This window comes from Gamsiella multidivaricata (assembly GCF_025024155.1).
Source record: "Gamsiella multidivaricata strain RSA 2152 chromosome Unknown BC939scaffold_58, whole genome shotgun sequence".
Lineage (NCBI taxonomy): Eukaryota > Fungi > Mortierellomycota > Mortierellomycetes > Mortierellales > Mortierellaceae > Gamsiella > Gamsiella multidivaricata.
In genome coordinates, this window is record NW_026251766.1 from 60,996 (window position 1) to 79,905 (window position 18,910).

An 18,910-nucleotide genomic window follows, 5' to 3' on the forward strand; every position below is an offset into this window, starting at 1 on the left:
CCTTAGTATTGTTTGTTCGAAGGAAGCTGAAAGAGTACGGTTCATACATTTGGGTATCAATCTGACAGTTGTCAATTTCGGCATTGGCGCCAATCGACGCCCTGGGAAGCGTCGTATAACAAGGATTGTCGAGGCGCAATGCACCGTTTACTTTCAGCTGCACATTTCGAGCGAATCGTCATGCACAAGTCAAGGTCTACGGCAAACGAGGTGTTTTGGAAGATCCCAGGAGACAGCCATAACGCGTCGGACGCGCCGCGCCTGCTCCTGCAAGCTGGGAGTTCATTCCAACGATCTGCATTCCTCAACTCCAGTTTCATTTAGCCCTAATAGTCTAGACGAAGGCACATCTCCATGGAGTAAAAATAAAATAAAAAGCGCGCTCTGCTAGTGTGCTCAACATGGGCAACTCGCAGCCCACTCACGAATGTCCATGGATCCCTGGCATAGGAAGATTGAACTACCATGCCAAGCGGCACATGCACGTAAGAAAGGTTAACATCCTTTGCTAGTAAGACGAGAGATCGCTAGCAGCTTCATACAGTACCAGACCAAATGGCAGAATAATTTTAATTTTAATGAGGGATACATCGAGGCGCCACGACAGTGGCATTAATGAAGGGGCGAAGAGAGGATGATGAGCGCTGCAGCTTTGGGTGTGGTGGTACTGAGCAGAGAGGACGGTGAATATGCTTTCTTTGTGCCGATATGAGGCGACTTAATAGTGAGCATGTTCGCCGCCGGACTGGATGATCTCTTCTAGTGTTGAGGCAGTCCTTGAGAATGAGCCAGAGATTTTCGAGTGGGGTCAGGTCCGGAGAGCATGCTGATCGTATAGTCTTCTCCGCATCGTTCATACTGCGCCAATTGCTCGCCACTTGACCTCGATGGATGGAGGCACCATTTTCGACCAACGCCCCACTAAGTATTTGACGCACAAACTCACCCACTACCCCTTTATACTCCCCCCTGATAAATCTAGCACTTTTAGTATCTCCATCCTTCAGAAAAACCAGGCTGGACATGCGCTGACCTGCAAAAGCACCCCAGGCTATGAGGGTCTCTCTCCCGCTCCCGGAGGTGTATGCCGCGTTCTTTTCCGTGCTGGACGACATGCTGGAGGGGCGGTACCTATCTTGGCCATCCCCAGAGAAGCAGCAAGCACATTCACAGAGGATGGCAGAGAAGGGGGTTTTCTGGCTGCGTCGGTTTCGTGGACGGAACAACGGTTCCATTCGCGCAGCGTTCTGTGCATTTCGGCGACGTGGACTACGGTCGGTTTGGCCGCTACTCCTATAACGTTCAAATCGTGTGCGACATGGATCGGAGGATTATCTTCGCCAATATAGGATATTCAGGTAACTCTTCAATCATGAAGACACGTTGGCCTAGCACGCAGAATTCACATACATCCACTCATACTCTTTTTATTTTGTTCTTTTATATCGCTATTCTTATATGAAGGTCGTTGCCATGACAATTTTGTTTTTGCTCGAACCGACCTCTGGCTGTGAAAAGAGCTCCTAGAGAGTGCCTTATTATGGACTCTATCTATTCAATATCGACTGTCACCGTACCAGTGACCAAGGGCGCTGGCCTTACTGAGGATGAGACCGACTTCAACCGATGGGTCGCAGACGTGTGTGCATGCAACGAGTATTGTGTAGAAATATGGAAGCAGAGTTGGACGTCATTGACCCAGATGCCTCTCAGGATCCGCGGGAAAACATACCAGCAAGATACCGATATAGTTTTGGATTGGATCACAGTGTGTATGATCCTCCACAACTTCTTGATCGAGGAGAGGGAACTTCTGGATGAAGAGTCTTGTATTCTGTTTCGCAGGACATGATCACCTGAGGAACCAGGGATAAACGCAGAGGATGCTCCTCGGCAAGTGGCCGGACAGCAGTCCAGACAAAGTGTCATGCAAGAGGCACTCCGAGTAGCTCGCCGACAGTATGGAGTTTCTCACGTATGTGTAATAATTATACCCATTGCCGCAACCATTATTATTGAGTGCTCTTGCCAGTGTCTACCATGTACTTGAACATATCGACTCTCGGTACTCTCGGCTTTCTGCCGGCAGATTCACTTTATTGCTGTCGCAGGATACTCAGCTCCTCTTGAAATCACATCGTTTCCTTGTCCCGCACCTCTGTCTCGGCCTTCATCTTCTTGTCTTGCATCTCCACTTGGGCTGACAGCCCCTTCTCTTGTACACCCAACGCACGACGCCTCAATTCTATTGCCTGCAACTTGGTTTTGGCGACCGACTCCCGCTATTGATTCTTCCGTGAAGAGTACAAGTCCGATGCTTGTCCAACAGAGATATACGAGGACGCATCAGAGCCATCACTTTATACACCTGAACTCTTTTGTACGGGGGTGAAGTCATGACGACGCGTGGTGCGCGTAGAACTGTTGCTTGGCCCTGGGGGTTGCAGAAACCATCCTCCGTAAAATAGGCCCCACAGGCCTCACGAATCTCTCAGGAAATAGAGATCGCAGGGCATTAAGTGCGGGCCCATCCGGTTCCTGCTCAGGCGGTTGCAAGACCTTATCGTATGCTGGCCCATACTCCTCCTCATGATCCGAATATCCTGTCGCGTCCTGTGCTGAGGCTCTTCGTCGTCGTCCCTAGGATCTAGACCATCGTCCCTAGGGTCTAGACCGTTCGTCGCTGTCTCCAGAATATGTATCATCGTCATTCGCGCTAGAAAAGGCGGCGGCAAAGGAGCAGCGTGAGGATGATAAGCAACGGCAATATGGGGATAAACACCATTGATTAGTGCAACAAACCTTGAAATAGCATCAGGACAAGGACGAGGGCCTGGAAGTGCTCCACCATTGCGAATTCCCACAGGATCATGCCTAGGGCCTTTTGAGAACATCTCAGCCAGGATTGCGCGCTGGTTGTTGTTGAAGCGATAAACTGGTGTGCGCTATGTTCGCCTCTGCTCTTTTCTTTCCTTCCTTGACATCCCCTTGTGTCGTTTTTTGATACTTTGCTCTCGGACCTACTCGCCTGAGCTGGTGCGTTTCGCTTTGGAGGCATGCTAGTGAAGTTGATGAAGAAACCAACTTTTCTTCAAAGCAGCCCTTAGCATTTAGATTTTACTGACTTAGCATATTTGAGTAGGGCCAAAAAAAATAATTATAATAATAATATGCCCTATATTACATGTGTATGTTTTTTCTACTAAATTAAGCTTATATCAAATACTTGACGAATCTCTTCCAGGCTGGTCCATGGGGCCTCATATCCTCCTTGTCGGATTCCGTAGGGATGAAACGGCCCGTGTCAAGGTCGGCCTTTTCAGCCTTGATGAATTTGGTCTTGTTGATGACCTTGTAAGAGATGAAGAGACATGCAGAGCAGACCCATGGGAACCAGGCACCCAAGATATGCTGCACGTACGCATCGCGTGCAGCGTGGTACGCTGTCAGCTGCTCAGGCGTAGCTCCAGCGCCAGGATTCGTGGGAGGGTTGATGAGTGAGAGGTACCAGGTGGCGATGATGATGCAGACACCGATGAAGGTGGCAACCATGTTGCCATAGGGATATCCCCATGAAACATAGGGGAGATCGACCACAGGCCGGTCCTGAGCCTTCCAGCAGTAGCGGAAGCGGAAATGAAGGAGGAGGATCAAGATCCAAGACTGGAAAATGATGGAGCCAATGAGGGAGACGAACCACCTGAAGGCCACACCGGAACCGACAAAGATTGTGATCAGCGACAGGCATGAGCAAACTGTGACGATAGCCAGAGCCACCAGGGGCACACCGCGAGAATTGGTGTAACCGATCGACTTGTGCGCCCAACCGTTGCGGGAGAGCGACAGAAGCACGCGAGTTGCAATGTAGAAATCAGAGTTGATGGCCGAGAAAACCGAGGTGAAGACGACAGCATTCATGTAGTTGGCTGCAGCGTTGATTCCAGCCTTGGCAAATACGATGGTAAAGGGGGCGGTTGCGGCGGATTCGCTGCTGTTGACGAGGTCGGGATCGTCGTTGGGGATGATGGAACCAAGCAAGAAGATCGAGATGATGTAGAAAAATGCAATGCGGAGCATGACAGTCTTGACTGCCATGGGGACGTGTTTGTGAGGGTTGCGGGACTCGGCAGCGGTGATAGCGGTCATTTCTGTACCGCCGTACGCATAACCGACTGAGACCAAAGTGGTGATGAAGCCTATGAAGCCGCCTTTGAAGGGCGCACCATCGATATGCCAGGCGCTCATACCGTAGTTGACTCCACCGATAACACCGGCATCGACAAGGATACCACAGATGATGAACATGACAATGGTGACAACCTTGAGGACCGAGAACCAGTACTCGAGCTCACCATATGCCTTGACACCAGCCAAGTTGATGACGACCATAAGCAGGATGATCATAAGGGGTACGGCCCAGTCTGGGAACTTTGAGTCTTTAGGCAACCAGAAGCTGACGATGACAGCAGAGGCAGCCAGCTCTGCAGGGATAGTCAGAGCCCAGTTGATGAAGTACATCCAGCTCATCTGGAACGAGAGCGCCTCGTCAAAGACGCGTCCACCCCAGGCGTTGAAGGCACCAGGCAGAGGAAGCAGCGTGGCAATCTCACCAATCGCCTGGCACACAAACACCAGCCATATACCTATGATAACATAGGCAAGCACTATTTTTATTGATCGAGATAAAAGTGTTAAGAAGCGATCGACCTTTGGATCGGAAACGCATACCGGACTTTATTGCGAAGAAAAGGCGGTACTTACAAGCACCTCCTGGACCAGAGGTAGCGATTGTGCTGCCCGAGGTCAAAAAGAGACCTGTGCCGATGGTACCGGAGATGGCGATCATGATCATATGGCGGAGGCGAAGATCACGCTTAAGACCCTCCTGCTCTGGAGCGAGCGCCTCATGGTGTGTGAGGCCCTGCATCTGATCCATTTCGTACTTGTCGCCCAAGTCGCTGTCGAACTCATAGTATGACATGGCCATAGGATATTATATGATGTGTGTTTGTTGTGTATGTACGAAGGTGTCGTTGTAGGAGAATGGTAGGAGAATTAGGAACGTATAGAGAGATAAGCGGTAGTAAGCGAAGGGAATTAAGGTATGGATAGGGGTATCATCGACTCAAGTCAGGACAAAGTCTAAGAGGAAATGGGCTGTAAAGACGCGGCAGGGGCCGTCTTTTTAAAAGGTGTGCTGCGTCTTTCCGTTAAAGTTAAATGAACGGATAGAATAAGATTGGACAACAGGATGGGTATGCTCATTTTGAGTTATCGCCCTTTTTTGCTTTTTGCCTCTTGGCCTCTTTCTTCTGTACGTTTTAAAAAAAAGAAAAGAAAAAAACGTGGGGTATTGAAGAAGAAAAGCAAAAGAGCAATTCGTTGATGAGCAAGACCATGGCGAAACGCTAGAAGAGAGGAGAATTATGATGACATCTGAATTTTAAAATGCCTCGTCCCTGCAGGTCCCTCATTGACACCAATGGCTTTGTTTCTATGATCTATTGGGACACTCAGGGACAATAAATAGATTGCGGCTTTACTTCATCGATTCAAATGTACACAAGCCCATACCAAAGTGAAAGTAGAACATACAGTTGCCTTCTAGATGGTGTTTTAGAAACCTTCGCTCGCCTTCAGCATTAGCGTCGGTTTCTGCGTCTGTGCCTTCTGTGTGCCTTCCGTGAGCTTTCCAAGTAAAGGCTTTCTGTTAAAACCATCCTTCTTCTTCCTTAGCAGCTACATTCTAAAAGGGAGCATAATGAATAGTATAGCAAAGCGTAAGGGTAGCTTAGATGAAAGTACATTTGTGTAAGAAGCTGCACACCGGTTGACCGGTTGACCGGTTGTGGTAGATCACGCTGGGGCCATGGATGTCAGTTCATTGTGTGTGCATTTATTCCTAGCAAGTCTCAAATAGAGGAAAGAGGCCTTTTCTGTTGTATTTCGACCAGCTGGATTGCATGATATCAAAGACAAGCGAAGGATATGACAGCTTTTGTTCTATCTTGAACGTAGTCGCCTTGCTGTACCTTAACCTAGACGGCAGTCATTTTTAGTCCCCGCCGATCAGACCTTGCTGCTCGGCATGGACTATCTGTCCTATAGCATGCGCTGTTGTTGCTACTTTCGCCCTGCTGACCGCAGAAATCGCCAAAACGGCACCCTTGGCTCTCATACGTTTCTCAATTGCCCTTTCTGCTCACTATTAGCGCTACTATTTTGCGCCGTAAGGCCTAAGCGCTTCAGGTTAAGATTATAGCCACTCCTCCTTGGAAACCCAAAGAGTGTGCCGTCCTGGGACATAGTTTTCTAATATGTGAAATCATGAGCCAGGCGGGGTTCATGAAGCGGATAGTCTATCGGTAGGTGCGACGCAAAATGAAATTCCTTTATAAATCCAGGTCTTTTAGACACCCACATGGCTGCCCTCTACCCAGGACTAAGGACCACGAAACCCGCTCTGTCAACAGAGTTTTCGCCTCGGCACTCGGGATACTTCTTCTTGGCCTGCCGGAAATTTGTTCTGCTCTCATAGCTTACAGGGAGGCACATTCCTACCAATCTACCCCACATCCGCATCTTATTCGCCCACTTCCCCCCCTCCACGCATCCAACCTACTCCACACTCGCCAAAACTGGAACGCTGAGACGGTGTGGACGACTAGATCCATCACCAACCTGGGGGCGACTCTACAGAACAAAGCAAGTTGCCATAGATGGCAATTCTGGACAGTTCGACTATCTCAGACTGGGACTAACCATTTGGCTGTTAGCTGGCTCGAAAAAATAATGAATCAAGTTTTGGCTGTGAAACGGTTCTTTCACCTGCAAAATAGGTCGTGAATCATTTCATTAGCTTTGGACGAAATACATCACTCCTTGCTATATTCTTCTGAGCTGTGTCGGCTCATGCTACCCCGCGCCCCATTTTAGTGCGACCCTATTCCTCCGTTTAATGAGCTGTATGGGGCATCCGGTTGATCGACAGCTTGTGCACCCACCGTTCTTGACACTGGACGGATAGACCATTTCGGAAAACGACCCTTCGTAGATATTAAAGGTTTGTGTCTTTCATGATTATATTTGTTCTCCAACAACAGCCTAATTCCAACAGTACTCGTGGGAACAACCAATACATCCTCCTAGCACTCTCAGGCCATATCGGAAACCGGCGCAGTTGTCGACCCTGATCTCCTTATCATCACTTCTAATTTCTCTGCTTGGGCGCTTGTCGAGACCCTCGATGCTAAGGACATCTCTTTTGTGTATTCATGGTGCTACTCTCCTGCTTTGCTCGCATACGCCGATGTCAAATGGGAGGGGTATTCCCTGTGGCGTAATTTTTTTTTTTTTCATACATTTGTGAATGGGGTACGTGCCAAACTCAAAATAGCATATGGTTGAGGGAGAATACCTCTCCAAGATATTTGTACTATCAACGCCCTTTTCTGTGTGGTGTGCACAAAAAGCCGATGGCCCTAAGAGATCCGGACCCACTTAGAGGCGAATTGTTCTTTGTGAAATAAAAACGTATGTAGGGCCTCTTTTCTACTCCGTTGTTTAAGCGATGCAATACATTCCTCCCTGTAGCAATAAGAAACAATTCCGTGCATGCGCAGACTTCCTCCTCTGATCTCTTCATTCACAAGGTTGTCTGGGCAACGTGTCCTCTACCTCTCTAAATCAGAGCCCTATTCAGCAGCGAATAGAGATATTAAATACGTATTCGATCATACGAGCCTGTACTGTACCTGGCCCACACACGTTATCAGCAGGATCGACTATCGACTGCGCGCTCCTCGGATATATGGGATAGGGTCCTCATGGAATACGATCCGGATCACTTCAGGGACTGTATCAGATTTACGCCAAATCAGTTTAATCTCGTCAAAGGTTTGATCGAAGGAAACAGACGCTTCCAAAGCAAGGATGGAGACACGCCGCAAGCTGGCGTCGATACACGGCTCAAGGTCGCTCTATTTCGCCTTGGTACACGTGGAGTTTCTATCCCAAAAGTTTCACTTCATTTTGGTGTCGGTCGAGGATCTGTCCCACGTTTTCACCTGGCGTTGGATCTTGCGATAGAAGAGTTGGCGCTTCGGTACATAGTATGGCCAGGAGAAACTAGGGAGGTGGAAATCAGTCGTTGGTTCCGGAAAAACAAGCACTTTCCAAATGCGATCGGGACTGTTGATGGTGTGCCGTTCCCCTTTCAAGATGCCCCATCGCTTGATCCCAAATCATGGATAACTCGAGAGTGCGACTGTGCTATGGGAGCCACTGCTGTTTGCGACCACCAAGGCATCATCACGTTCTTCACCACCGGCTATGTTGGATCTATGCATGATCCCCAAGCATACAAGTACTCGGACATCTACATACAAAAAATCCCGACTGGTGATCAAGCAAGGTTTAATACACTCCATGGTTCTGCGCGTGTCAAGATCGAGCATGTTTAAACTCAAGTTCTAATAATTACAGAATTTACCTTTCAAGATCAAGGGGTTAAAGGATGTGAGAAGGGCATCCATATGGATCATGGCACGTGTAGTTCTCCTTAGCATCATAAGATTTGAAGCAGAAGAAGTAGAAGCTGCTCAAGTTCGGGGGCTGCCGCTCTAGATCTTATTAATGACTATGATGATGAAGAGGAGGAAGAAGAGGACGAGAACGAGGCAGTAATACATGATAGGCGAGAGGGAAGTGCAAAGAAGGAGCTGCTGAAAGTCGAAGTGCTTCAAACGCTCGAAGATGATAGACAACAAGGACACAGCGTACCCCTCCCTCGCACACGCCAATGCAGCCTGCGCGCATTAAAAAAAAAGAAAAAAAAAGAAGCCATTCGCATACGCCCAGCAAAGGGGATGAGTGGTCGTCTATTGTAACCGTGTACCCCCGCCTTGACTCATCCATGGGAGAACTGAAAACTCCGCTTGTAGGATAGACTATGATGTACATACGGTGCCAGACACCTCGCATGGCCATACTCAGCCCTACTACTTTGTCCCCTCCTTATCATCAAAACGATGGGAGAGGACAGATTGCTCATTACGTGTTGAAGTACTAGTTCCTACCATTGGTTCTTTTTTTTCTTTTTTTTTTTTTTTTTTTCTTTTTTGATGGGGAGGGGGGACCCGATTGTGGTCAACTCGCGACCAGAGACTGAATACTTCCAGAGATTATCATATACAAACAATTGCATGAGGGGGAGATAGCCTAGAGAGGACGTTGAACACCTGGTCCCGTTGACTCACGATGACCGTGGGAACGGCTGCAAGATCCAGTATACAGTATAAAACAGAGAGCACAGCTGCTGTATGTTCCTCACCCAACTCTTTAACGCCCCTCATGTCGACTGATAAAATCACTTGCTTACTGAACTGGCACGCTACGCCGTATCATCTTCCTCTCTTTTTAGCGGAGAAGCTCGACTTCTTCACACAAGAAGGTGTCAAGGTCGCTATCCTCGAGCCCAACAACCCTTCTGATGTGACGGAGATCATTGGTTCCGGCAAGGTGGACCTGGGCTGCAAGGCCATGATCCACACCATCGCTGGAAAGGCCAGGGGCTTCCCGATCAAGTCAATTGGCACTTTCTTGGACGAGCCCTTCACGGGTGTGGTGTACATTGCCTCCAAGAGCGGAATCACGACCGAGTTCGAGAGCTTGCGCGGCAAGCGCATTGGCTACGTTGGCGAGTTTGGCAAGATCCAGCTGGACGAGTTGACCCGCCACTACGGCATGACTCCAGAGGATTACACGGCCGTTCGCGTCGGTATGAACGTCACCGGCGCCATCATCCGTGGCGAGATCGATGCTGGTATCGGTCTCGAAAACGTCCAGATGGTTGAGCTCGAGGAATGGTCCGTTCAACAGGGCCGTTCTCGCGACGATGTTCGAATGCTGCGTATTGACGAGCTTGCTGATCTGGGATGCTGCTGCTTCTGCTCGGTAATGTCCCCTCTGCACATCCCTTCGTTTCCCTCTATTTATTCCTTTCCTACAAAATTCTAATCCGAATCCCTCTTAGATCCTGTTCATCGGTAACGAGACGTTCATCCAGAACAACCCCGAGAAGGTTACGGCTTTCATGAAGGCAGTGAAACGGGCGACGGACTACATGTTTGCGCAGCCGGCCGCGGCCTATGAACTGTTTGTGGAGATGAAGCCCCACATGCACAGCGAGGTGAACCGCAAGATATTCCAGCGATCATTCCGCTACATGTCGCACGACTTGAAGAACGTGCAGCGCGACTGGGACAAGGTTACCAAGTACTGCAAGCGCCTAGGAATCGTGGACGACAGCTTTGTTCAGAACCAGACAAACGAGTTCCTGTCCTGGCCTAAGGAACCCGAGTCGCCTGCAGGATTTGTTAACCCGACTGTCGATACGGGCGTGTTGGCGAAGGTCCCTCACAGTTCTGCGGTGGCTCCTGTAGCCATCCGAGCCTGAGTAGGACAAGGTAAAAATCTTTTTGGGTACGTACTTTTTTTTTTGCCCGCCTGAGATGCATTCCGTCATTGCGAAAACTGATACTAACCGTTTCTCTACTTCTTTGATTCTCCTGCCGCACTGCTTACTATGGATATTGCCTGGGATCCAAACCTGCCCAATTCCTTCGGCGTGCAATAACATAGACTATGGTCAACGCTAGGGGTGTCCGTGTCTGCTGTGAAAGGCATTCTACGTGACTGAGATTACACTCTCATTACCTGATCAGGGTCATGCCTGCGAAGGGAAGCGTTGACCAGTCTCAACTATGCACTATGTTCTATCTCAAGAGTCTCAGCATGCTTTATTGAATAAAACCAAGTTGCCTCGATGATGTTACTATGCACATTCTGAAGCGGATGACCCCCTCTCCACCTTGTCTGGAAGCAGATGATGCGGCAGCCAGAGTCGATTAGGGTTCTTTGTCCACATTGCGTCAAGGACAGAGGAAAGAGCATTGCGCTTACACTCTCGTCCTCCTGTTGTCATTGCAGCCCAGTACGTGAAAAAGATATCCCGAAAAGGAGTGCGGCAGGCGCGTTAAGGTTGGGCGGCCCCTCGAGCTCACGTCCATTTCCCCGGCCAGGCGGATCAGCGCCACTCAGCCGCCCTGCAGGATCGCCACAGACTGAACCTGGCCAATGGGCAGGCGCTCCCCCCGCTGAGGGATTTTCCCCTATTGAGACAGCGGGCCTCGTGTCTCACCCCGCACTCGTTTTTATATCTCCACAAACACCCGTTCCCCCCTCTGCCCTCCATCCTCGGCTTTACACAGCATCTTCACCCTCCCCACACAGCACCTCCACTCCTACACAGCAGCCTCACTCCCCCCCCCACACACCCATCCCCCATGGACAAAGACACAACCAAACGCTCGGACCAGTCCAGCCTGAACCAGCGCTCCTCCGACGACAAAAAGGAGTCCCAGGCCAGCGCCAAGCTGGGCCATGGCAAAATGCAACCGGGCCAGCAGCGCTCCACGGACCAGACCTCCGAGGGCCAACCTCCAGAGACGCCCTCCGGTCAAAGCAACATCGAGGCGCCGATGAGCGGATCCAAGATGTGCGGCCACGCTTACGACTGCAACTGCTCCACAGAGCAGGCCATCCACGCGTCTGAGGAGCATGCCCCGACCAAATAACTTTCTTTTTCTTGTTTTTCTCGGACTCGGTCAGAACAGCAGCGCGCAATTTTCCTTCCCCCCTCCCCCCCTCCATGCTCCCTTTTACCGCGGCTTTTTCTTATTTCGACGGCTATGGTAGCAGCAGATCTCTTGTACATATGGCCCCTTCTTTTACTGCATTACCAGATCCCCCAAGCGCCGAAATAAATTACAGACGGCAGATTTATCTCTTTTTTCTCTTTTTTGTGGCTGTTGAGAATAATGTTCATCATTGGATCGCTTGATTGTGACCGAAGCCAGTGGGGTTTGGTTGAATGGACATTATGACGAACTTTTTTTTTTTTTTTTTTTTTTTTTGTATACGTTTCCGCATAACAAGCGTATCTAGAGGTTCCAGTGATCATGGAGGACGTTCATTTGTGAGCATAATATAGCTCCAGATCGCGTTAAAATCGGTCCCGTTGTCATGGTGAGCCCAGTTTGCTGTCGTCCTACGTGCTGTGGTTGTCGTCTCGGCTGCACCAGTAGGCAGTGGCGCGGACTCTGTCGAAGCGAATTATGTTCCAAATCCCATCTGGTTTTGTCCCTTCCCATTTCATCATGAGGGAACCGTTGACGCCTGAGCCAGAGCGCGCGGAATATTTCTGTGAACTAGTCAGGCTGCAAGGTTTGAGAATCACCCTGTCTGAACAGAAAAACAGCCGCGTCGCTATGCATCAAGACTTGGTCCATCAGTGCCGCGCGTCCGTTGTTTGGTAAGGGGAAATTGGGAAAGAAGAAGGGTGCGCAGGTTCATGACAGAGGCCGCTTCAAAGGCAAATAAAGTCGCTGTGCCACTCCAGGTTGGTAAAGGAAATCCTTAGAGTCTAGGTGGCGGTATCGCGTATATTTGAAATTGTACAGCCGTGTCCTCTATTCGCATATTATTTACCCTTCCAGAACGCAAACGCATCCACCTTTTCTCCCTCCCCCTCCTCCTTCGTCTTCGTCTCCTCCCTCGACACCTTGTCGTCACCTCCGTCTGGCTTGCTGTCCCTCCTGCCTGTTGAATTCTCAGCTGCTGTTGATCTCTGCACTGTTGCTTCCGTGCCTGCATTGACCTTCAGAGCTGCGATCGCCTGCTTCACGGACCCAGTAGCCGGTTTCACATCCGCCGCCTCAGTCTCACTTTCCTCTATATGTGGATGTACATGTCTATTCCCCTCCGCAAGAACAGGCTCTAATTCAATTGCCTTTTCCCTGTTCCTGGACGCTGTCCCTGCCAAGGGCTTGGAAGCTCCTCTGGAAGACGACGACGATGACGATGGCGACGGCGTCACTGCCGACCCAGAGAATGTTAGCGGCTTGACTATCCGGACCACCGGTGTCACTGTTTGCCCCTCGCTCGTCCTTATACCACTCGTGCTCGGAGCATTAATCATCTTGGATGGAACACGAGTCAAAGATGGCGATACACTTGTCCTTGCCGTATCTGATCTTGCGGGAGGTGAAGCGCCCTTGCTTGGCGCAGCCGTTGCAAAGCTCTTCTTCAATTCAGAGACCGACGGCACCGCTAATCTGTCGTCCTCTTCTTGCCCCTCTCTGTCAACCGGGACAACAGTGGTTCTGACTACTGCATTATCGCCCTTGGACAATGTGGATGCGGACGGTGTCGATCCTGATGCCGACAATCCAAATGCTGAGCTTGGTGTTGACCGTTTTGCTGAAAATGCCGAGTCTGGCTTGCCATCGAATCCTTTTGTCCGCTGAGACACACTGCCATTGTGGGCAGGAATTAGACCCGCGCTACTGCCAGCAGATCCAAGACCCATGGATGCAATAGAGGGTCCAGACCCAATCTGGTGCTGACCATGTCCACGCTGATCGAACCCAGGCAACAGGACCTTGGACTTATTGGCTGCGACTGTCGCTATTGACACCGATGAGGGCAATGCAGTAGAGGACAAATTCGAAGAAACTGTTGACACACGGGGCCGAATCAACTCAATATCGTTTCTGACACCATTGATTGCAGATGGGCCGATTCTTCCAGACACCCTGATACTGTCTTTTTTGTCCATGGCAGCATCAGCGGCGCCATTCCGGTCGTCCCCTTCCTCTCCGGTATAACCATCATCATCATCATCATCATCATCATCGTCATCATCATCATCGTCATCATCAACGTCGGCCGTGGACGCACCCACGCCGCCATTTCTCCTTGGAGGCGGTGGGGCAGCTCTCCGCATGGGTACGTCCTTGTGGATATTTGAGGAGGCAGGCAAGGTTGTAAGGGGAACGTCGATCCTGCGCTTTGTCGGAGGAGGAGGCGCGCTTCTCTTATTGATTACCGCAGGTGAAATTGAGGGATGCGAATTCGCCTTCTCCTGATTGTCTAGCGCATTCATACCCGCCAAACCAGTCCGCGCCGAGCTTGGATTGCTGAGTGTTGTGGACATGACAGGCACATTAGGATTTGCACTAGCCAGGTCTGTAGAACCAGAGTGTTTAGAGTAATGAGCTGGTTAGTTCAGTCACCCGCGGTTGATCACTGCGCCATGCATGCTTATATCATTTCCTCTTTCAATTCAGGATTCTCCTCATACCGCCAAGGAGATCGATTGCGGGCTTTTTGGTGGTGGATGCTGATAGAGCCGGTTTTAATGACATAGGGTTGGTCACCGTATTCTCTGTGATTATCTGGTCGCCCACGAACGGGTTCTTGTTGGAGGAGGGGATTCGCTTGACGCCTTTATCCAAAGGGTCGTTCCACCATTGATGCGTTCCAGAACTAGGCCTCGGTCCTGCATTCGCAGATAGGAAAACAGAAATCGAATCAGTATCGTCGCTTCCACCTACACGGAGACATCCGATGTTGAAAGACCTGCGTTAATGGTGCTTTTGGACAGCAGTACTTTACCTGCGTTCTGAGACACTCGATCGTATTTAGGTCCAACTTCACTTCGCAGCTTTTCTGGAGCAACCAACAGCCCTCGGGGCCCAAGTCCAGCACCATTCTTGGCCGCCAATGTTCCGATGGCAAGAGATTTACTGGAGCTCTTACGATAAAGAGTATCCTCCATCTTTTCCTTGGCTTCCGTGTCCAGCGTTGTCAGCTCGAGCACAAACATCGACATGACTAGGAGCAAATGCCACCAACATCGACACATGTGAGAACATGCTGCTTCACAGCCGAACAGATAAGCTCTTTTCCGACACCCCCCTTACCTGGTCTGTGATCAGATGTGCGTTGTTCAGCGCGCTCGTAACTTGTTTGATAGATCTAACAGACCAGAAAAGAAAGAGAGATAGAAGTTACTTAGAAGAATGATCATTCAAAAGGCAGGATACTTCCGTACGCTGGACAAAGTCTCGTATGATTGTAAAACTTACGCCTCTACCCCGATAAAGAATACGATCCGTCCAAGCAGGCGCGCGGTATTTCTCGCTGGTATCGTAGTTGTCCGTTCCAATGTCATAACGATATGTCGGCGCAAAAGCAATGATTCCTTCCTTGTAGCCGTAGAACGCCTCGCCATAGTCAATGGACCTCTTTAATTGGTCGCAGCGAAATATTTCAAAGTAGTTGCCCTGACTAACCAATGCACGGATTTGATCGTTTTCCATGTCGACACGGTAATTGAAGTCGCCGCACCAAAGAATAATATCATGGCTCGATATGTCGCGACCTCTTGCAAAGGTAATGCCGTTATTGATCGTATGAAAGTCATCATTCCTCTCCTGAAGATTGTCCTGTCCTGAGGCCAAATGCGAGGTGACCAAGCAGAGAGATGTTTCGTAATAATCCATGCGGATGGCCACTGCTCCTTTGTTCCCTGCCATGCCGCCCAAGCCAGTCTACACATGATATTGGAAAACAGTAGACGCCCGTTAGCAGGCATGTTTTTCTGACAACAAAAATAGAGCAAGAAGGCACCGTATCTTGGCTGATCGTATTCAGTAATACCTTTTTGATAGAACACTCGACGTTACGAATTGATGGTACGTTCTGCTCCTTGACGTAGATCATTAGGGCTGCACCGACGAGTTGGACGGAACGCAGCTGAATATATCGTGCTCTACTCTTTCGGTTGATAGTCTTTTCAACTTCTTGTTCCCAGGTCCGCCGCTTGTTTTCGTCCGTCACCGCAATCTGCCTGGCCGTCAACTTGACGATCTCTTGAAATCCAATCACGTACATGTCGGGCTCCGGAACCTCTAAACATTCCAAGGACGATTTCATCTGTTAGACCTTGCCAAAACCCGTGGACAAGTTTGGTTCGCTGCCCATAAAATCCGTAGCGAGCACTCAAGCTGAAGAATCTCACATGCCTTTGTCAAAGCAGAGCCAGGCATCCAAAGAGTCGCCCGAAGGTAGCTTTCCATTGAGGTTGTAGGTGCCCACGAAGACATCGATCTGTATTTTTTGAGAGTATTCTCCGATACGAGCCTTCATCTCGGATTCAATCGAGTCGTGAACCGGGTCGTGAATCGCTACAGGTCTTTGATGCGACATTTTCCCCTATGGCACAAAATTCACACATACAGTCTGAATAACCTTTTCCTATCACCTCAGGGATCGACCGCAAAATTCAGTCCGACCAGCAGTCGACTTTCTTACACGCCCTTACCAGCAACAAATCAATGACCTCCTGGCGATCTTTATCCTGAAAGTTGTTAATGACAAATCGGTTGAGCGACTTGGTGGCATCCCCCAGCATACCAGCAAAGGACATTTTGCCTGAACGGGTGACCTCGGACTTGAGAGCTCCTGTGCCCGTGTAGATCTTGGACAACAGATCACCGTTGTCTGCCCAAAGCTCCGAGTGCATCGACATGAGACTTCCAAACCGACTGTCTTGAGGGAGGACATTGTGAAGCAGAAGCTCCACGGCCTCTTTAGAAAGATTGCTTTGGATAACATTCGTCCTAAGAGCGATCGGGAGTAGAGAGAGATTGATTATATACTATTAGCGCTTGTTGGGCTTTTGATTGAATAGTCGAGCAGTTACTACTCCATGGTGCATAGGTGTGTGTGTGTGTGTGTGTGTGTGTGTGTGTGTGTGTGTGTGTGTGTGTGTGTGTGTCAGGTTAGATACTTGCCTATCAAGACAGTCTAGGCAGCTGGTTCGGAAGACTCCACGCTGGGTCTGCACGATTGTGTTGGAGAGCAGGTCGTGGTAAAAGTATCCGTAGCGCTCTGAAGCCCCACGCACATGGTTCAGCAGCGCCATGATCTGTTCGTAATTCCCGCCCTTTACTTGAGAGTGGTAGTCAAACCTAGTCATATGAAGGTGCCTCAATAAGGGGCCCAAGTCCTCAACCTGGCTCCTGTACTCTTGTGAAAGTGTTATTTCGCCTTGATCCTTGGTGCCCAACAAGTCGAGGATGTGGATGTCTTCGTATTTTTGGATAAGTTCCTCAAAATGCCGCCGTACGGCCGGTTTGGTGGCCTCGGAGCCTCTCGAAAGCTGAATTTTATGACTCGCCAGTTGCAAGCCCTCTTGCTCCCAGAATACTATATCCAAGGTTATTGCAGAAGTTAGCCTGTGTTGCGATGAAAACGTACACCATCTCATTGGGAGGTGTCCTTATACCGACTGCTGCAGTTCAAAACAGGCCCATCGCAATGCGTCTTCTATGCAGACTAACCTGGCACACTCCCCCGGATTTGCGTGTATGAAAAGCACCACTCTGTATTGGATATGACGGTTTCGGTCTAGAGAGGATAGATAAAATGATGCACACGTTAAGATCCACAAGCAAATTCGCATGCTGGGGTGACCAAAGACCACGCTGCTTTAGGATATCAAGGTGCGCTTACCTCTACAAAGTTCGCCACGTTTCCGTTATCATCAATGCCTCGAGTTTTATACCGCATTCCTAGTTTTTTTTTTTTTTTTTTTTTTTTACGAAGGACGAGAAAGTGAGCAAGATTGTGCTGCGTAGAATAAGTGATTACGGGCCGGCCGCGAGCCCTCGCTGCAAGTGTCAGCATGTGCTTTACCTGCGCGTTTTGAGCTCAGTCTTGAAATGACCGAGATCTGTCCCTGTGTTGCAGCTGTCCGAAAAGGCTGACATCCGACATATCCTTGGATGATATGGACCTAGACAATCGATACCGCGTCAGTATCCGTGCCGTCAGCTATCCCAGCCAGAACATTTGATTCCCAGCGGCGATGGTTGCTGAGAAGCAGCACATACCAAGAGCCCTCCAGAGTCCAGCTCTTCGCGCTCCTGTTCATCCAGATGTGATCTGAAGACGAGCAGCTCCTTCAACATGAACATGTTCCACAGGAATCGTTCGTCGTAGTTAAGATTTGACTCGGCGCTCTGTTTCTCGTGCAGCTTGAGTGCCCTATGGACGAAGCACGAAAATAAACACAATAAACAGAGATGCTATAGACACCTGCGCGCCGTAATGTAAACGTATTGAATGATTGAAGTAAACAACGACGACTTACCGCGACTGGATCGAACGGGTGAGGTCGAACTGTGGTGAGAAGAAGAAGGCGCCGTTGCAGAGGACTTTTTCAAGGTCGCGACAGGGGTGGGGCATCATGGTCGGGCCTTCGTTCTCGCTAGCTGTCTCTGGATTGTAGGGTGCTGGGATCATGTCCTCGTCAGGCGTATTCCCTGTGAGGGAGAAGAACTTGACGGCTACAATCCTGTAGACAGTTTCGCCCAGTCGAAGGTCACCGACCTTGACGCATCCTGTTACGAGGGCAATAAAAGTGTCTGGTAGTTGCAATGCCAGAGGAAAGAGCGAGAGATGTCAAAATTAATACCAATAATAGCAACAGTAGCAACAAGAGCGTCGACAGCATCGACAGCATCGACGGCGACATCAGCGAAAAAGAGGATGTAATGTGGTCCATTCAGTGGTCATCGGAGGAGGTGTATACAAACCTTGTGCATGGTGCATAAGGCCAAGGCAGCCATAGACCGGTCGACTGTGGACTTTGCGGTAGAAGCCCGGGTGGAAATCAGCAGCAGGCTCGAGCCGGACTGAGACCTGGGGTAGCCCGTTGGGCGTGGGTTGATGGTGTGGGGCCAGATAGAGGACGTGACCCTGGTCGGCGGAAGAGTCGAAACGGCTTCCTGGACAGGGCTTGAGGGCGATGGTGCGTGCATCCTGGCCATGTGAGGACAGATAGACCTCAGACTGCATGGCAGAAGACAAATTGGCCCCGAGGGAAGGTGAGATAGGTAATGGAGAAGTGAAGAGTAGGGCGAGGAGGGGGGGGGGGGGAAGTAAAGTCTATGGAGAGTATGAAGAGAGGAAAGGACACAAGCGGAAGCGGATCGAAAAA

At 49.8% G+C, this 18,910-nt stretch overlaps 6 protein-coding genes across 6 annotated transcripts; 2 read left to right on the plus strand and 4 right to left on the minus strand.

The window, feature by feature from the left end:
- Positions 1-3,213: 3,213 nt before the first annotated feature.
- On the minus strand, positions 3,214-4,927 carry BC939DRAFT_400133 (APC family lysine-specific permease; the record flags this gene model as incomplete). The annotated part of the gene is made up of 2 exons (XM_051552523.1): positions 3,214-4,664; positions 4,762-4,927. The coding sequence occupies 2 exons, from the start codon at positions 4,925-4,927 to the stop codon at positions 3,214-3,216; spliced, it is 1,617 nt and encodes a 538-aa protein (XP_051409537.1).
- An 834-nt stretch (positions 4,928-5,761) lies between these two features.
- Positions 5,762-7,685, plus strand: BC939DRAFT_479389 (uncharacterized protein; the record flags this gene model as incomplete). Its single annotated transcript, XM_051558848.1, has 4 exons — positions 5,762-5,811; positions 6,043-6,229; positions 7,150-7,339; positions 7,594-7,685. The coding sequence occupies 4 exons, from the start codon at positions 5,762-5,764 to the stop codon at positions 7,683-7,685; spliced, it is 519 nt and encodes a 172-aa protein (XP_051409538.1).
- A 1,666-nt stretch (positions 7,686-9,351) lies between these two features.
- Positions 9,352-10,456, plus strand: BC939DRAFT_400103 (NMT1/THI5 like-domain-containing protein; the record flags this gene model as incomplete). Its single annotated transcript, XM_051552521.1, has 2 exons — positions 9,352-9,954; positions 10,034-10,456. The coding sequence occupies 2 exons, from the start codon at positions 9,352-9,354 to the stop codon at positions 10,454-10,456; spliced, it is 1,026 nt and encodes a 341-aa protein (XP_051409539.1).
- A 1,920-nt stretch (positions 10,457-12,376) lies between these two features.
- BC939DRAFT_250476 (uncharacterized protein) lies at positions 12,377-14,297 on the minus strand. The gene is made up of 2 exons (XM_051550994.1): positions 14,173-14,297; positions 12,377-14,086 (listed from the first exon to the last, which is right to left on the minus strand). The coding sequence occupies exon 2, from the start codon at positions 14,054-14,056 to the stop codon at positions 12,542-12,544; it is 1,515 nt and encodes a 504-aa protein (XP_051409540.1). The 5' UTR covers positions 14,057-14,086; positions 14,173-14,297; the 3' UTR covers positions 12,377-12,541.
- Positions 14,298-14,359: 62 nt separating this feature from the next.
- On the minus strand, positions 14,360-18,056 carry BC939DRAFT_250458 (Endonuclease/exonuclease/phosphatase). Its single transcript, XM_051550993.1, has 11 exons — positions 17,802-18,056; positions 17,605-17,704; positions 17,422-17,480; positions 17,250-17,316; positions 16,701-17,115; positions 16,229-16,526; positions 15,930-16,119; positions 15,565-15,815; positions 14,991-15,455; positions 14,826-14,880; positions 14,360-14,736 (listed from the first exon to the last, which is right to left on the minus strand). The coding sequence occupies exons 1-11, from the start codon at positions 17,883-17,885 to the stop codon at positions 14,453-14,455; spliced, it is 2,268 nt and encodes a 755-aa protein (XP_051409541.1). The 5' UTR covers positions 17,886-18,056; the 3' UTR covers positions 14,360-14,452.
- BC939DRAFT_459492 (SacI homology domain-containing protein) lies at positions 17,820-18,848 on the minus strand. The gene is made up of 2 exons (XM_051556738.1): positions 18,507-18,848; positions 17,820-18,335 (listed from the first exon to the last, which is right to left on the minus strand). The coding sequence occupies exons 1-2, from the start codon at positions 18,766-18,768 to the stop codon at positions 18,058-18,060; spliced, it is 540 nt and encodes a 179-aa protein (XP_051409542.1). The 5' UTR covers positions 18,769-18,848; the 3' UTR covers positions 17,820-18,057.
- Between the last annotated feature and the right edge of the window lie 62 nt (positions 18,849-18,910).